This window comes from Electrona antarctica, assembly GCF_951216825.1.
Source record: "Electrona antarctica genome assembly, chromosome: 7".
Taxonomy (NCBI): domain Eukaryota; kingdom Metazoa; phylum Chordata; class Actinopteri; order Myctophiformes; family Myctophidae; genus Electrona; species Electrona antarctica.
Genome location: NC_136812.1, coordinates 548,754 through 563,109, shown reverse-complemented (window position 1 = coordinate 563,109; position 14,356 = coordinate 548,754). Strand labels below are relative to the sequence as shown.

At 38.8% G+C, this 14,356-nt stretch overlaps 1 protein-coding gene across 1 annotated transcript in view; it reads right to left on the bottom strand.

Annotated features, from left to right (window-relative positions):
- Nucleotides 1–14,356, bottom strand: part of slc30a7 (solute carrier family 30 member 7) — a 45,043-nt gene that overhangs the window by 15,113 nt on the left and 15,574 nt on the right. Inside the window, exons 4-5 of the mRNA XM_079505345.1 lie at nt 6,460–6,547; nt 5,190–5,322 (exon numbers count right to left, since the gene is read on the bottom strand). Of these exons, the coding sequence (XP_079361471.1) occupies nt 5,190–5,322; nt 6,460–6,547 (221 nt within the window). The remainder of the gene's footprint in view (nt 1–5,189; nt 5,323–6,459; nt 6,548–14,356) is intronic.

Sequence of the window (14,356 nt, the reverse complement as noted above, 5' to 3'; positions counted from 1 at the left end):
TATCACAGCTTGGTATGGGACAGTATCTATCACAGCTTGGTATGGGACAGTATCTCTATCACAGCTTGGTATGGGACAGTATCTATCACAGCTTGGTATGGGACAGTATCTCTATCACAGCTTGGTATGGGACAGTATCTCTATCACAGCTTGGTATGGGACAGTATCTCTATCACAGCTTGGTATGGGACAGTATCTCTATCACAGCTTGGTATGGGACAGTATCTCTATCACAGCTTGGTATGGGACAGTATCTCTATCACAGCTTGGTATGGGACAGTATCTCTATCACAGCTTGGTATGGGACAGTATCTATATCACAGCTTGGTATGGGACAGTATCTCTATCACAGCTTGGTATGGGACAGTATCTATATCACAGCTTGGTATGGGACAGTATCTATCACAGCTTGGTATGGGACAGTATCTATATCACAGCTTGGTATGGGACAGTATCTATATCACAGCTTGGTATGGGACAGTATCTATCACAGCTTGGTATGGGACAGTATCTATCACAGCTTGGTATGGGACAGTATCTCTAACACAGCTTGGTATGGGACAGTATCTATCACAGCTTGGTATGGGACAGTATCTATATCACAGCTTGGTATGGGACAGTATCTATATCACAGCTTGGTATGGGACAGTATCTATCACAGCTTGGTATGGGACAGTATCTATCACAGCTTGGTATGGGACAGTATCTCTAACACAGCTTGGTATGGGACAGTATCTATCACAGCTTGGTATGGGACAGTATCTCTATCACAGCTTGGTATGGGACAGTATCTCTATCACAGCTTGGTATGGGACAGTATCTATCACAGCTTGGTATGGGACAGTATCTATCACAGCTTAGTATGGGACAGTATCTCTATCACAGCTTGGTATGGGACAGTATCTATCACAGCTTGGTATGGGACAGTATCTATCACAGCTTAGTATGGGACAGTATCTATCACAGCTTGGTATGGGACAGTATCTCTATCACAGCTTGGTATGGGACAGTATCTATCACAGCTTGGTATGGGACAGTATCTATCACAGCTTAGTATGGGACAGTATCTATCACAGCTTGGTATGGGACAGTATCTCTATCACAGCTTGGTATGGGACAGTATCTATCACAGCTTGGTATGGGACAGTATCTATCACAGCTTGGTATGGGACAGTATCTATCACAGCTTGGTATGGGACAGTATCTATCACAGCTTGGTATGGGACAGTATCTCTATCACAGCTTGGTATGGGACAGTATCTCTATCACAGCTTGGTATGGGACAGTATCTATCACAGCTTGGTATGGTACAGTATCTATATCACAGCTTGGTATGGGACAGTATCTATCACAGCTTAGTATGGGACAGTATCTATCACAGCTTGGTATGGGACAGTATCTCTAACACAGCTTGGTATGGGACAGTATCTATATCACAGCTTGGTATGGGACAGTATCTATCACAGCTTAGTATGGGACAGTATCTATATCACAGCTTGGTATGGGACAGTATCTATCACAGCTTAGTATGGGACAGTATCTATCACAGCTTAGTATGGGACAGTATCTCTAACACAGCTTGGTATGGGACAGTATCTATATCACAGCTTGGTATGGGACAGTATCTATCACAGCTTAGTATGGGACAGTATCTATCACAGCTTGGTATGGGACAGTATCTATCACAGCTTAGTATGGGACAGTATCTATCACAGCTTGGTATGGGACAGTATCTCTAACACAGCTTGGTATGGGACAGTATCTATATCACAGCTTGGTATGGGACAGTATCTATCACAGCTTAGTATGGGACAGTATCTATCACAGCTTGGTATGGGACAGTATCTCTAACACAGCTTGGTATGGGACAGTATCTATCACAGCTTGGTATGGGACAGTATCTATCACAGCTTGGTATGGGACAGTATCTATCACAGCTTGGTATGGGACAGTATCTATCACAGCTTGGTATGGGACAGTATCTCTAACACAGCTTGGTATGGGACAGTATCTATCACAGCTTGGTATGGGACAGTATCTATCACATCTTGGTATGGGACAGTATCTCTATCACAGCTTGGTATGGGACAGTATCTCTATCACAGCTTGGTATGGGACAGTATCTCTATCACAGCTTGGTATGGGACAGTATCTATCACAGCTTAGTATGGGACAGTATCTATATCACAGCTTGGTATGGGACAGTATCTATCACAGCTTAGTATGGGACAGTATCTATCACAGCTTGGTATGGGACAGTATCTCTAACACAGCTTGGTATGGGACAGTATCTATATCACAGCTTGGTATGGGACAGTATCTATCACAGCTTAGTATGGGACAGTATCTATCACAGCTTGGTATGGGACAGTATCTCTAACACAGCTTGGTATGGGACAGTATCTATCACAGCTTGGTATGGGACAGTATCTATCACAGCTTGGTATGGGACAGTATCTATCACAGCTTGGTATGGGACAGTATCTATCACAGCTTGGTATGGGACAGTATCTCTAACACAGCTTGGTATGGGACAGTATCTATCACAGCTTGGTATGGGACAGTATCTATCACATCTTGGTATGGGACAGTATCTCTATCACAGCTTGGTATGGTACAGTATCTCTATCACAGCTTGGTATGGTACAGTATCTCTATCACAGCTTGGTATGGGACAGTATCTCTATCACAGCTTGGTATGGGACAGTATCTCTATCACAGCTTGGTATGGGACAGTATCTCTATCACAGCTTGGTATGGGACAGTATCTCTATCACAGCTTGGTATGGGACAGTATCTCTATCACAGCTTGGTATGGGACAGTATCTATATCACAGCTTGGTATGGGACAGTATCTCTATCACAGCTTGGTATGGGACAGTATCTATCACAGCTTGGTATGGGACAGTATCTCTATCACAGCTTGGTATGGGACAGTATCTATCACAGCTTGGTATGGGACAGTATCTATATCACAGCTTGGTATGGGACAGTATCTATATCACAGCTTGGTATGGGACAGTATCTATCACAGCTTGGTATGGGACAGTATCTATCACAGCTTGGTATGGGACAGTATCTCTAACACAGCTTGGTATGGGACAGTATCTATCACAGCTTGGTATGGGACAGTATCTATCACAGCTTGGTATGGGACAGTATCTCTATCACAGCTTGGTATGGGACAGTATCTATCACAGCTTGGTATGGGACAGTATCTCTATCACAGCTTGGTATGGGACAGTATCTATCACAGCTTGGTATGGGACAGTATCTCTATCACAGCTTGGTATGGGACAGTATCTCTATCACAGCTTGGTATGGGACAGTATCTATCACAGCTTGGTATGGGACAGTATCTCTATCACAGCTTGGTATGGGACAGTATCTCTATCACAGCTTGGTATGGTACAGTATCTCTATCACAGCTTGGTATGGGACAGTATCTCTATCACAGCTTGGTATGGGACAGTATCTCTATCACAGCTTGGTATGGGACAGTATCTATCACAGCTTGGTATGGGACAGTATCTCTATCACAGCTTGGTATGGGACAGTATCTATATCACAGCTTGGTATGGGACAGTATCTATCACAGCTTGGTATGGGACAGTATCTATCACAGCTTGGTATGGGACAGTATCTCTATCACAGCTTGGTATGGGACAGTATCTCTATCACAGCTTGGTATGGGACAGTATCTCTATCACAGCTTGGTATGGTACAGTATCTATATCACAGCTTGGTATGGGACAGTATCTCTATCACAGCTTGGTATGGGACAGTATCTATCACAGCTTGGTATGGGACAGTATCTATCACAGCTTGGTATGGGACAGTATCTCTATCACAGCTTGGTATGGGACAGTATCTCTATCACAGCTTGGTATGGGACAGTATCTCTATCACAGCTTGGTATGGGACAGTATCTATCACAGCTTGGTATGGGACAGTATCTATCACAGCTTGGTATGGGACAGTATCTATATCACAGCTTGGTATGGGACAGTATCTATATCACAGCTTGGTATGGGACAGTATCTCTATCACAGCTTGGTATGGGACAGTATCTATATCACAGCTTGGTATGGGACAGTATCTATATCACAGCTTGGTATGGGACAGTATCTCTATCACAGCTTGGTATGGGACAGTATCTCTATCACAGCTTGGTATGGGACAGTATCTCTATCACAGCTTGGTATGGGACAGTATCTCTATCACAGCTTGGTATGGGACAGTATCTCTATCACAGCTTGGTATGGGACAGTATCTATCACAGCTTGGTATGGGACAGTATCTCTATCACAGCTTGGTATGGGACAGTATCTCTATCACAGCTTGGTATGGGACAGTATCTATATCACAGCTTGGTATGGGACAGTATCTCTATCACAGCTTGGTATGGGACAGTATCTCTATCACAGCTTGGTATGGGACAGTATCTCTATCACAGCTTGGTATGGGACAGTATCTCTATCACAGCTTGGTATGGGACAGTATCTATCACAGCTTGGTATGGGACAGTATCTCTCACAGGCAAGACAGAACTTGTCATCATTGAAGGCAATCTCAATGCAGTGAGATATGGGGATGAGATTCTGGAGCCAGTGGCGATCCCTATACGTTGTAAAGGTGACTAATCAATGATTAAAATGATATAAGATAGAATACCGATTGGTATTATTAAAGTGGAGAAATAATGGAGCAAAGTTACGTTTCCGAACTTTTGTTGCCGAGTTTATAGCAATGAAAGAGTTTATATAGAGCAATGAAAGAGTTTATATAGAGCAATGAAAGAGCTCCAAAGTCCTCCATCACAGTTTATATAGAGCAATGAAAGAGTTTATATAGAGCAATGAAAAAGCTCCAAAGTCCTCCATCACAAATCAGACAGGCAACAAGTCAATCAGATGTTTAAAATAAATTAAAGAAATGTATTTTATAGCTGATGATGGTCAAACACACACTGCACTGTTTAAAATGTTTCCCGTATACTGAAACTGTATTCATGGTTGTCCAGATGTTATGTTATATCACACACACACACACACACACACACACACACACACACACACACACACACACACACACACACACACACACACACACACACACACACACACACACACACACACACACACACACACACACACACACACACACACACACACACACACACACTCTACCTGCGTCTCCTCCGTGGGAGTGTCCGTGTCCTCCGTGTTGGAACACGAATATTCCCACCAGGTTGACCAAAAGTCCTGCTATGCTGACAGGAAGTAGACGCTCATGATGCACGTCTGGAGGCTCCAGCGCCCTCTGGTGGAGAACACACACATTACACGTTGATAAAAACCATAGATACAATGTAGTAATTTATCAGATGCTCTTAATACATTTTGACCTGAGATCAGATTCTAAAAATGTCTTCTACATCCTGACAGTTTTCTGAAAAAGCTATGTTTCAGTCTTCGTCGTTCTTCGATTTTTCAAAAATAGCAGACCTACAAGCTCGTAGCGCGCCACTCGGTGGCACGCTATGTCTGTTGTCTACATAAAATGCTACCATAAAAATCTAATAAGAATGCTAGCAATCTTAGTTACATAAGTTGAGCCTTTGCATACGCCTGTAAGGTGGTCGAGGATAGGGGAGGGGCTACGGGCTAGGGGAGGGGCTACAGGCTGTAAGGTGGTCGAGGCTAGGGGAGGGGCTACGGGCTAGGGGAGGGGCTACAGGCTGTAAGGTGGTCGAGGATAGGGGAGGGGCTACAGGCTAGGGGAGGGGCTACGGGCTGTAAGGTGGTCGAGGATAGGGGAGGGGCTACTGTAAGGTGGTCGAGGATAGGGGAGGGGCTACAGGCTAGGGGAGGGGCTACAGGCTGTAAGGTGGTCGAGGCTAGGGGAGGGGCTACAGGCTGTAAGGTGGTCGAGGATAGGGGAGGGGCTACGGGCTGTAAGGTGGTCGAGGATAGGGGAGGGGCTACGGGCTAGGGGAGGGGCTACGGGCTGTAAGGTGGTGGAGGCTAGGGGAGGGGCTACTGTAAGGTGGTCGAGGATAGGGGAGGGGCTACAGGCTAGGGGAGGGGCTACGGGCTGTAAGGTGGTCGAGGCTAGGGGAGGGGCTACAGGCTGTAAGGTGGTCGAGGCTAGGGGAGGGGCTACGGGCTAGGGGAGGGGCTACGGGCTGTAAGGTGGTCAAGGCTAGGGGAGGGGCTACGGGCTGTAAGGTGGTCAAGGCTAGGGGAGGGGCTACGGGCTAGGGGAGGGGCTACAGGCTGTAAGGTGGTCGAGGCTAGGGGAGGGGCTACGGGCTAGGGGAGGGGCTACGGGCTGTAAGGTGGTCTAACATCATAATATTTCCAGGTGATTTCGTGACCATGACGTGAACCTGAAACAATGATAATAACTGTATCTGTATTGATGTTATTATGACGTATTGATGTTATCATGACGTACCTCCACTCCCTCTGAGAAGATGAAGAATGCTGTGAAGATGAGGAACAAGCCGTTTACGAAGCCTGCCAAGACCTCTGCACGCACATACCTACACACACACACACACACACACACACACACACACACACACAAACTCATCCTGTAACTCCATCATTATAATTATGTTCTCTTCATGCTGTGAATGAAACTCATCCTGTAACTCCATCATTATAATGATGTTCTCTTCATGTTGTGAATGAAGCTCATCCTGTAACTCCATCATTATAATGATGTTCTCTTCATGAATGAAACTCATCCTGTAACTCCATCATTATAATGATGTTCTCTTTATGAATGAAACTCATCCTGTAACTCCATCATTATAATGATGTTCTCTTCATGAATGAAACTCATCCTGTAACTCCATCATTATAATGATGTTCTCTTCATGTTGTGAATGAAACTCATCCTGTAACTCCATCATTATAATGATGTTCTCTTCATGTTGTGAATGAAACTCATCCTGTAACTCCATCATTATAATGATGTTCTCTTCATGTTGTGAATGAAACTCATCCTGTAACTCCATCATTATAATGATGTTCTCTTCATGAATGAAACTCATCCTGTAACTCCATCATTATAATGATGTTCTCTTCATGAATGAAACTCATCCTGTAACTCCATCATTATAATGATGTTCTCTTCATGAATGAAGCTCATCCTGTAACTCCATCATTATAATGATGTTCTCTTCATGTTGTGAATAAAACTCATCCTGTAACTCCATCATTATAATGATGTTCTCTTCATGAATGAAGCTCATCCTGTAACTCCATCATTATAATGATGTTCTCTTCATGAATGAAGCTCATCCTGTAACTCCATCATTATAATGATGTTCTCTTCATGTTGTGAATGAAGCTCATCCTGTAACTCCAACATTATAATGATGTTCTCTTCATGTTGTGAATGAAACTCATCCTGTAACTCCATCATTATAATGATGTTCTCTTCATGAATGAAACTCATCCTGTAACTCCATCATTATAATGATGTTCTCTTCATGAATGAAGCTCATCCTGTAACTCCATCATTATAATGATGTTCTCTTCATGTTGTGAATGAAACTCATCCTGTAACTCCATCATTATAATGATGTTCTCTTCATGAATGAAACTCATCCTGTAACTCCATCATTATAATGATGTTCTCTTCATGAATGAAGCTCATCCTGTAACTCCATCATTATAATGATGTTCTCTTCATGCTGTGAATGAAACTCATCCTGTAACTCCATCATTATAATGATGTTCTCTTCATGAATGAAACTCATCCTGTAACTCCATCATTATAATGATGTTCTCTTCATGAATGAAGCTCATCCTGTAACTCCATCATTATAATGATGTTCTCTTCATGTTGTGAATGAAACTCATCCTGTAACTCCATCATTATAATGATGTTCTCTTCATGTTGTGAATGAAACTCATCCTGTAACTGCATCATTATAATGATGTTCTCTTCATGTTGTGAATGAAGCTCATCCTGTAACTCCAACATTATAATGATGTTCTCTTCATGTTGTGAATGAAACTCATCCTGTAACTCCATCATTATAATGATGTTCTCTTCATGTTGTGAATGAAACTCATCCTGTAACTCCATCATTATAATGATGTTCTCTTCATGAATGTAACTCATCCTGTAACTCCATCATTATAATGATGTTCTCTTTATGAATGAAACTCATCCTGTAACTCCATCATTATAATGATGTTCTCTTCATGAATGAAACTCATCCTGTAACTCCATCATTATAATGATGTTCTCTTCATGTTGTGAATGAAACTCATCCTGTAACTCCATCATTATAATGATGTTCTCTTCATGAATGAAACTCATCCTGTAACTCCATCATTATAATGATGTTCTCTTCATGAATGAAACTCATCCTGTAACTCCATCATTATAATGATGTTCTCTTCATGAATGAAGCTCATCCTGTAACTCCAACATTATAATGATGTTCTCTTCATGTTGTGAATGAAACTCATCCTGTAACTCCATCATTATAATGATGTTCTCTTCATGTTGTGAATGAAACTCATCCTGTAACTCCATCATTATAATGATGTTCTCTTCATGAATGTAACTCATCCTGTAACTCCATCATTATAATGATGTTCTCTTTATGAATGAAACTCATCCTGTAACTCCATCATTATAATGATGTTCTCTTCATGAATGAAACTCATCCTGTAACTCCATCATTATAATGATGTTCTCTTCATGTTGTGAATGAAACTCATCCTGTAACTCCATCATTATAATGATGTTCTCTTCATGAATGAAACTCATCCTGTAACTCCATCATTATAATGATGTTCTCTTCATGAATGAAACTCATCCTGTAACTCCATCATTATAATGATGTTCTCTTCATGAATGAAGCTCATCCTGTAACTCCATCATTATAATGATGTTCTCTTCATGCTGTGAATGAAACTCATCCTGTAACTCCATCATTATAATGATGTTCTCTTCATGAATGAAACTCATCCTGTAACTCCATCATTATAATGATGTTCTCTTCATGAATGAAGCTCATCCTGTAACTCCATCATTATAATGATGTTCTCTTCATGTTGTGAATGAAACTCATCCTGTAACTCCATCATTATAATGATGTTCTCTTCATGTTGTGAATGAAACTCATCCTGTAACTCCATCATTATAATGATGTTCTCTTCATGTTGTGAATGAAGCTCATCCTGTAACTCCAACATTATAATGATGTTCTCTTCATGTTGTGAATGAAACTCATCCTGTAACTCCATCATTATAATGATGTTCTCTTCATGAATGAAACTCATCCTGTAACTCCATCATTATAATGATGTTCTCTTCATGAATGAAGCTCATCCTGTAACTCCATCATTATAATGATGTTCTCTTCATGTTGTGAATGAAACTCATCCTGTAACTCCATCATTATAATGATGTTCTCTTCATGTTGTGAATGAAGCTCATCCTGTAACTCCAACATTATAATGATGTTCTCTTCATGTTGTGAATGAAACTCATCCTGTAACTCCATCATTATAATGATGTTCTCTTCATGCTGTGAATGAAACTCATCCTGTAACTCCATCATTATAATGATGTTCTCTTCATGTTGTGAATGAAACTCATCCTGTAACTCCATCATTATAATGATGTTCTCTTCATGTTGTGAATGAAACTCATCCTGTAACTCCATCATTATAATGATGTTCTCTTCATGTTGTGAATGAAACTCATCCTGTAACTCCATCATTATAATGATGTTCTCTTCATGCTGTGAATGAAACTCATCCTGTAACTCCATCATTATAATGATGTTCTCTTTATGTTGTGAATGAAACTCATCCTGTAACTCCATCATTATAATGATGTTCTCTTCATGCTGTGAATGAAACTCATCCTGTAACTCCATCATTATAATGATGTTCTCTTCATGAATGAAACTCATCCTGTAACTCCATCATTATAATGATGTTCTCTTCATGAATGAAACTCATCCTGTAACTCCATCATTATAATGATGTTCTCTTCATGTTGTGAATGAAACTCATCCTGTAACTCCATCATTATAATGATGTTCTCTTCATGAATGAAACTCATCCTGTAACTCCATCATTATAATGATGTTCTCTTCATGAATGAAACTCATCCTGTAACTCCATCATTATAATGATGTTCTCTTCATGAATGAAGCTCATCCTGTAACTCCATCATTATAATGATGTTCTCTTCATGTTGTGAATAAAACTCATCCTGTAACTCCATCATTATAATGATGTTCTCTTCATGAATGAAGCTCATCCTGTAACTCCATCATTATAATGATGTTCTCTTCATGAATGAAGCTCATCCTGTAACTCCATCATTATAATGATGTTCTCTTCATGTTGTGAATGAAACTCATCCTGTAACTCCATCATTATAATGATGTTCTCTTCATGTTGTGAATGAAACTCATCCTGTAACTCCATCATTATAATGATGTTCTCTTCATGTTGTGAATGAAACTCATCCTGTAACTCCATCATTATAATGATGTTCTCTTCATGAATGAAACTCATCCTGTAACTCCATCATTATAATGATGTTCTCTTTATGAATGAAACTCATCCTGTAACTCCATCATTATAATGATGTTCTCTTTATGAATGAAACTCATCCTGTAACTCCATCATTATAATGATGTTCTCTTCATGTTGTGAATGAAACTCATCCTGTAACTCCATCATTATAATGATGTTCTCTTCATGTTGTGAATGAAGCTCATCCTGTAACTCCATCATTATAATGATGTTCTCTTCATGTTGTGAATGAAACTCATCCTGTAACTCCATCATTATAATGATGTTCTCTTCATGCTGTGAATGAAACTCATCCTGTAACTCCATCATTATAATGATGTTCTCTTCATGTTGTGAATGAAACTCATCCTGTAACTCCATCATTATAATGATGTTCTCTTCATGTTGTGAATGAAACTCATCCTGTAACTCCATCATTATAATGATGTTCTCTTCATGTTGTGAATGAAACTCATCCTGTAACTCCATCATTATAATGATGTTCTCTTCATGTTGTGAATGAAACTCATCCTGTAACTCCATCATTATAATGATGTTCTCTTCATGAATGAAACTCATCCTGTAACTCCATCATTATAATGATGTTCTCTTCATGTTGTGAATGAAACTCATCCTGTAACTCCATCATTATAATGATGTTCTCTTTATGAATGAAACTCATCCTGTAACTCCATCATTATAATGATGTTCTCTTCATGAATGAAACTCATCCTGTAACTCCATCATTATAATGATGTTCTCTTCATGAATGAAACTCATCCTGTAACTCCATCATTATAATGATGTTCTCTTTATGAATGAAACTCATCCTGTAACTCCATCATTATAATGATGTTCTCTTCATGCTGTGAATGAAACTCATCCTGTAACTCCATCATTATAATGATGTTCTCTTCATGTTGTGAATGAAACTCATCCTGTAACTCCATCATTATAATGATGTTCTCTTCATGTTGTGAATGAAACTCATCCTGTAACTCCATCATTATAATGATGTTCTCTTCATGTTGTGAATGAAACTCATCCTGTAACTCCATCATTATGATGATGTTCTCTTTATGAATGAAACTCATCCTGTAACTCCATCATTATAATGATGTTCTCTTCATGAATGAAGCTCATCCTGTAACTCCATCATTATAATGATGTTCTCTTCATGAATGAAACTCATCCTGTAACTCCATCATTATAATGATGTTCTCTTCATGTTGTGAATGAAGCTCATCCTGTAACTCCATCATTATAATGATGTTCTCTTCATGAATGAAGCTCATCCTGTAACTCCATCATTATAATGATGTTCTCTTTATGAATGAAACTCATCCTGTAACTCCATCATTATAATGATGTTCTCTTCATGTTGTGAATGAAACTCATCCTGTAACTCCATCATTATAATGATGTTCTCTTCATGTTGTGAATGAAACTCATCCTGTAACTCCATCATTATAATGATGTTCTCTTCATGCTGTGAATGAAACTCATCCTGTAACTCCATCATTATAATGATGTTCTCTTCATGCTGTGAATGAAACTCATCCTGTAACTCCAACATTATAATGATGTTCTCTTCATGAATGAAACTCATCCTGTAACTCCATCATTATAATGATGTTCTCTTTATGAATGAAACTCATCCTGTAACTCCATCATTATAATGATGTTCTCTTCATGTTGTGAATGAAACTCATCCTGTAACTCCATCATTATAATGATGTTCTCTTTATGTTGTGAATGAAGCTCATCCTGTAACTCCATCATTATAATGATGTTCTCTTCATGTTGTGAATGAAACTCATCCTGTAACTCCATCATTATAATGATGTTCTCTTCATGTTGTGAATGAAACTCATCCTGTAACTCCATCATTATAATGATGTTCTCTTCATGTTGTGAATGAAGCTCATCCTGTAACTCCATCATTATAATGATGTTCTCTTCATGTTGTGAATGAAACTCATCCTGTAACTCCATCATTATAATCACAATGTTTTGGTTCACTGAGGTTTTGGCCCACATTGGGAACTTTTTACTGCGTTTCCTTCATGTTTAGACTAGTCGTGTAGTCAAAATAATAATACTGACATTTTTATCGTGCGGTCCTTGGACTTTTGGAAGTGGTCCTTGGGACCGTCTTTAAGGCGAGACATGGCAGGTAAAATCATGATTCTTTTTTTTGTTTTGCTATTTTGCTTCCTAAACATGTTTTCTTTCAAACTAAAGCAAAATAAACATTCAAAATACAGATTTAGATGTTTATTTTAGTAGTTTATTTTAGCCAATGACAGCTCATTTTGCTGGGTGAAAATCCACGCTCTATTTTCATGATTGGTTGTTGGTACAAAGGAAGTGACCATATTTGGATCAAACCACAGTCAGCTCGAGGTCCAGACCTTTCCAATGATATATGGCATTATATGTTGTTGCCAAGGTTTGGATGAGATATGTTGTCTCAAAATAGTGGCTTCAAATAAAACGTTTTGGAATTTTACAATACAAATCTTTAAAGGCTGTTTTCTCAAAATGAGTTTTCCTCATACCTGAACAGAGAATCTCCACTTCAGTTGCACTCACATACACCAAACCTTCCAGTCTTATTCCTAACTATAACATACACCATACCTGACAGAGAATCTCCACTTCAGTTGCACTCACATACACCAAACCTTCCAGTCTTATTCATAACTATAACATACACCATACCTGGGACAGAGAATCTCCACTTCAGTTGCACTCACATACACCAAACCTTCCAGTCTTATTCATAACTATATTCTGCAGGAATTTACAGAGGGGTTTGTTGATATATCATTCACAGCCTGATTTACATCACATTTTATACATAAAAACATGCCGAAAATTGGTTTTTTTCTTATGCCTGTTGACACTATTTTCTGATTTGTGGAGTGATAATTAGAGATATCTAAAATCCCCTAATTTTCTTTGTCTCTAATATGTCAACAAAATCAAATAATTTTTAACCTGGCTTTATCCGATCTTCAGATTTATCATCCCGAAATGTATGCAAATTAGCACATATACCTAATTTGCATATTTAAACATATCATTTCAGAAAACTTGTAATACAAAGAATCTTAGTTTTAATATGAGTAATCAACTGAAGAAGTTTCATTGTGATAGCTATTAGTTAACTTTTTTCCCCTATTCACCGACATTTTTATCGTGCAGTCCTTGGACTTTTGGAAGTGGTCCTTGGGACCATCTGAAGTGGAGTAGCCCTAACCCTAACCCTAACCCTAACCCTAACCCTAACCCTGGTCTATACATATTAAAATGTTTCTATAGAAATCATCTTACAATGAAATCATTGTCTTTATAAAGAACCAGATTATGTCTGCAACGCGTTTTGCACCAAATAATGAGTGTTGAAAAACGGGGGTCGTCTTGTAATCAGAGTAGTCTTATATTCGGCACCTGTTAATATTAATGATATTATAATTAGAAGTGTTAATATTAATGATATTATAATTAGAAGGAGTGTTAATATTAATGATATTATAATTAGAAGGAGTGTTAATATTAATGATATTATAATTAGAAGGAGTGTTAATATTAATGATATTATAATTAGAAGGAGTGTTAATATTAATGATATTATAATTAGAAGTGTTAATATTAATGATATTATAATTAGAAGGAGTGTTAATATTAATGATATTATAATTAGAAGTGTTAATATTAATGATATTATAATTAGAAGGAGTGTTAATATTAATGATATTATAATTAGAAGGAGTGTTAATATTAAT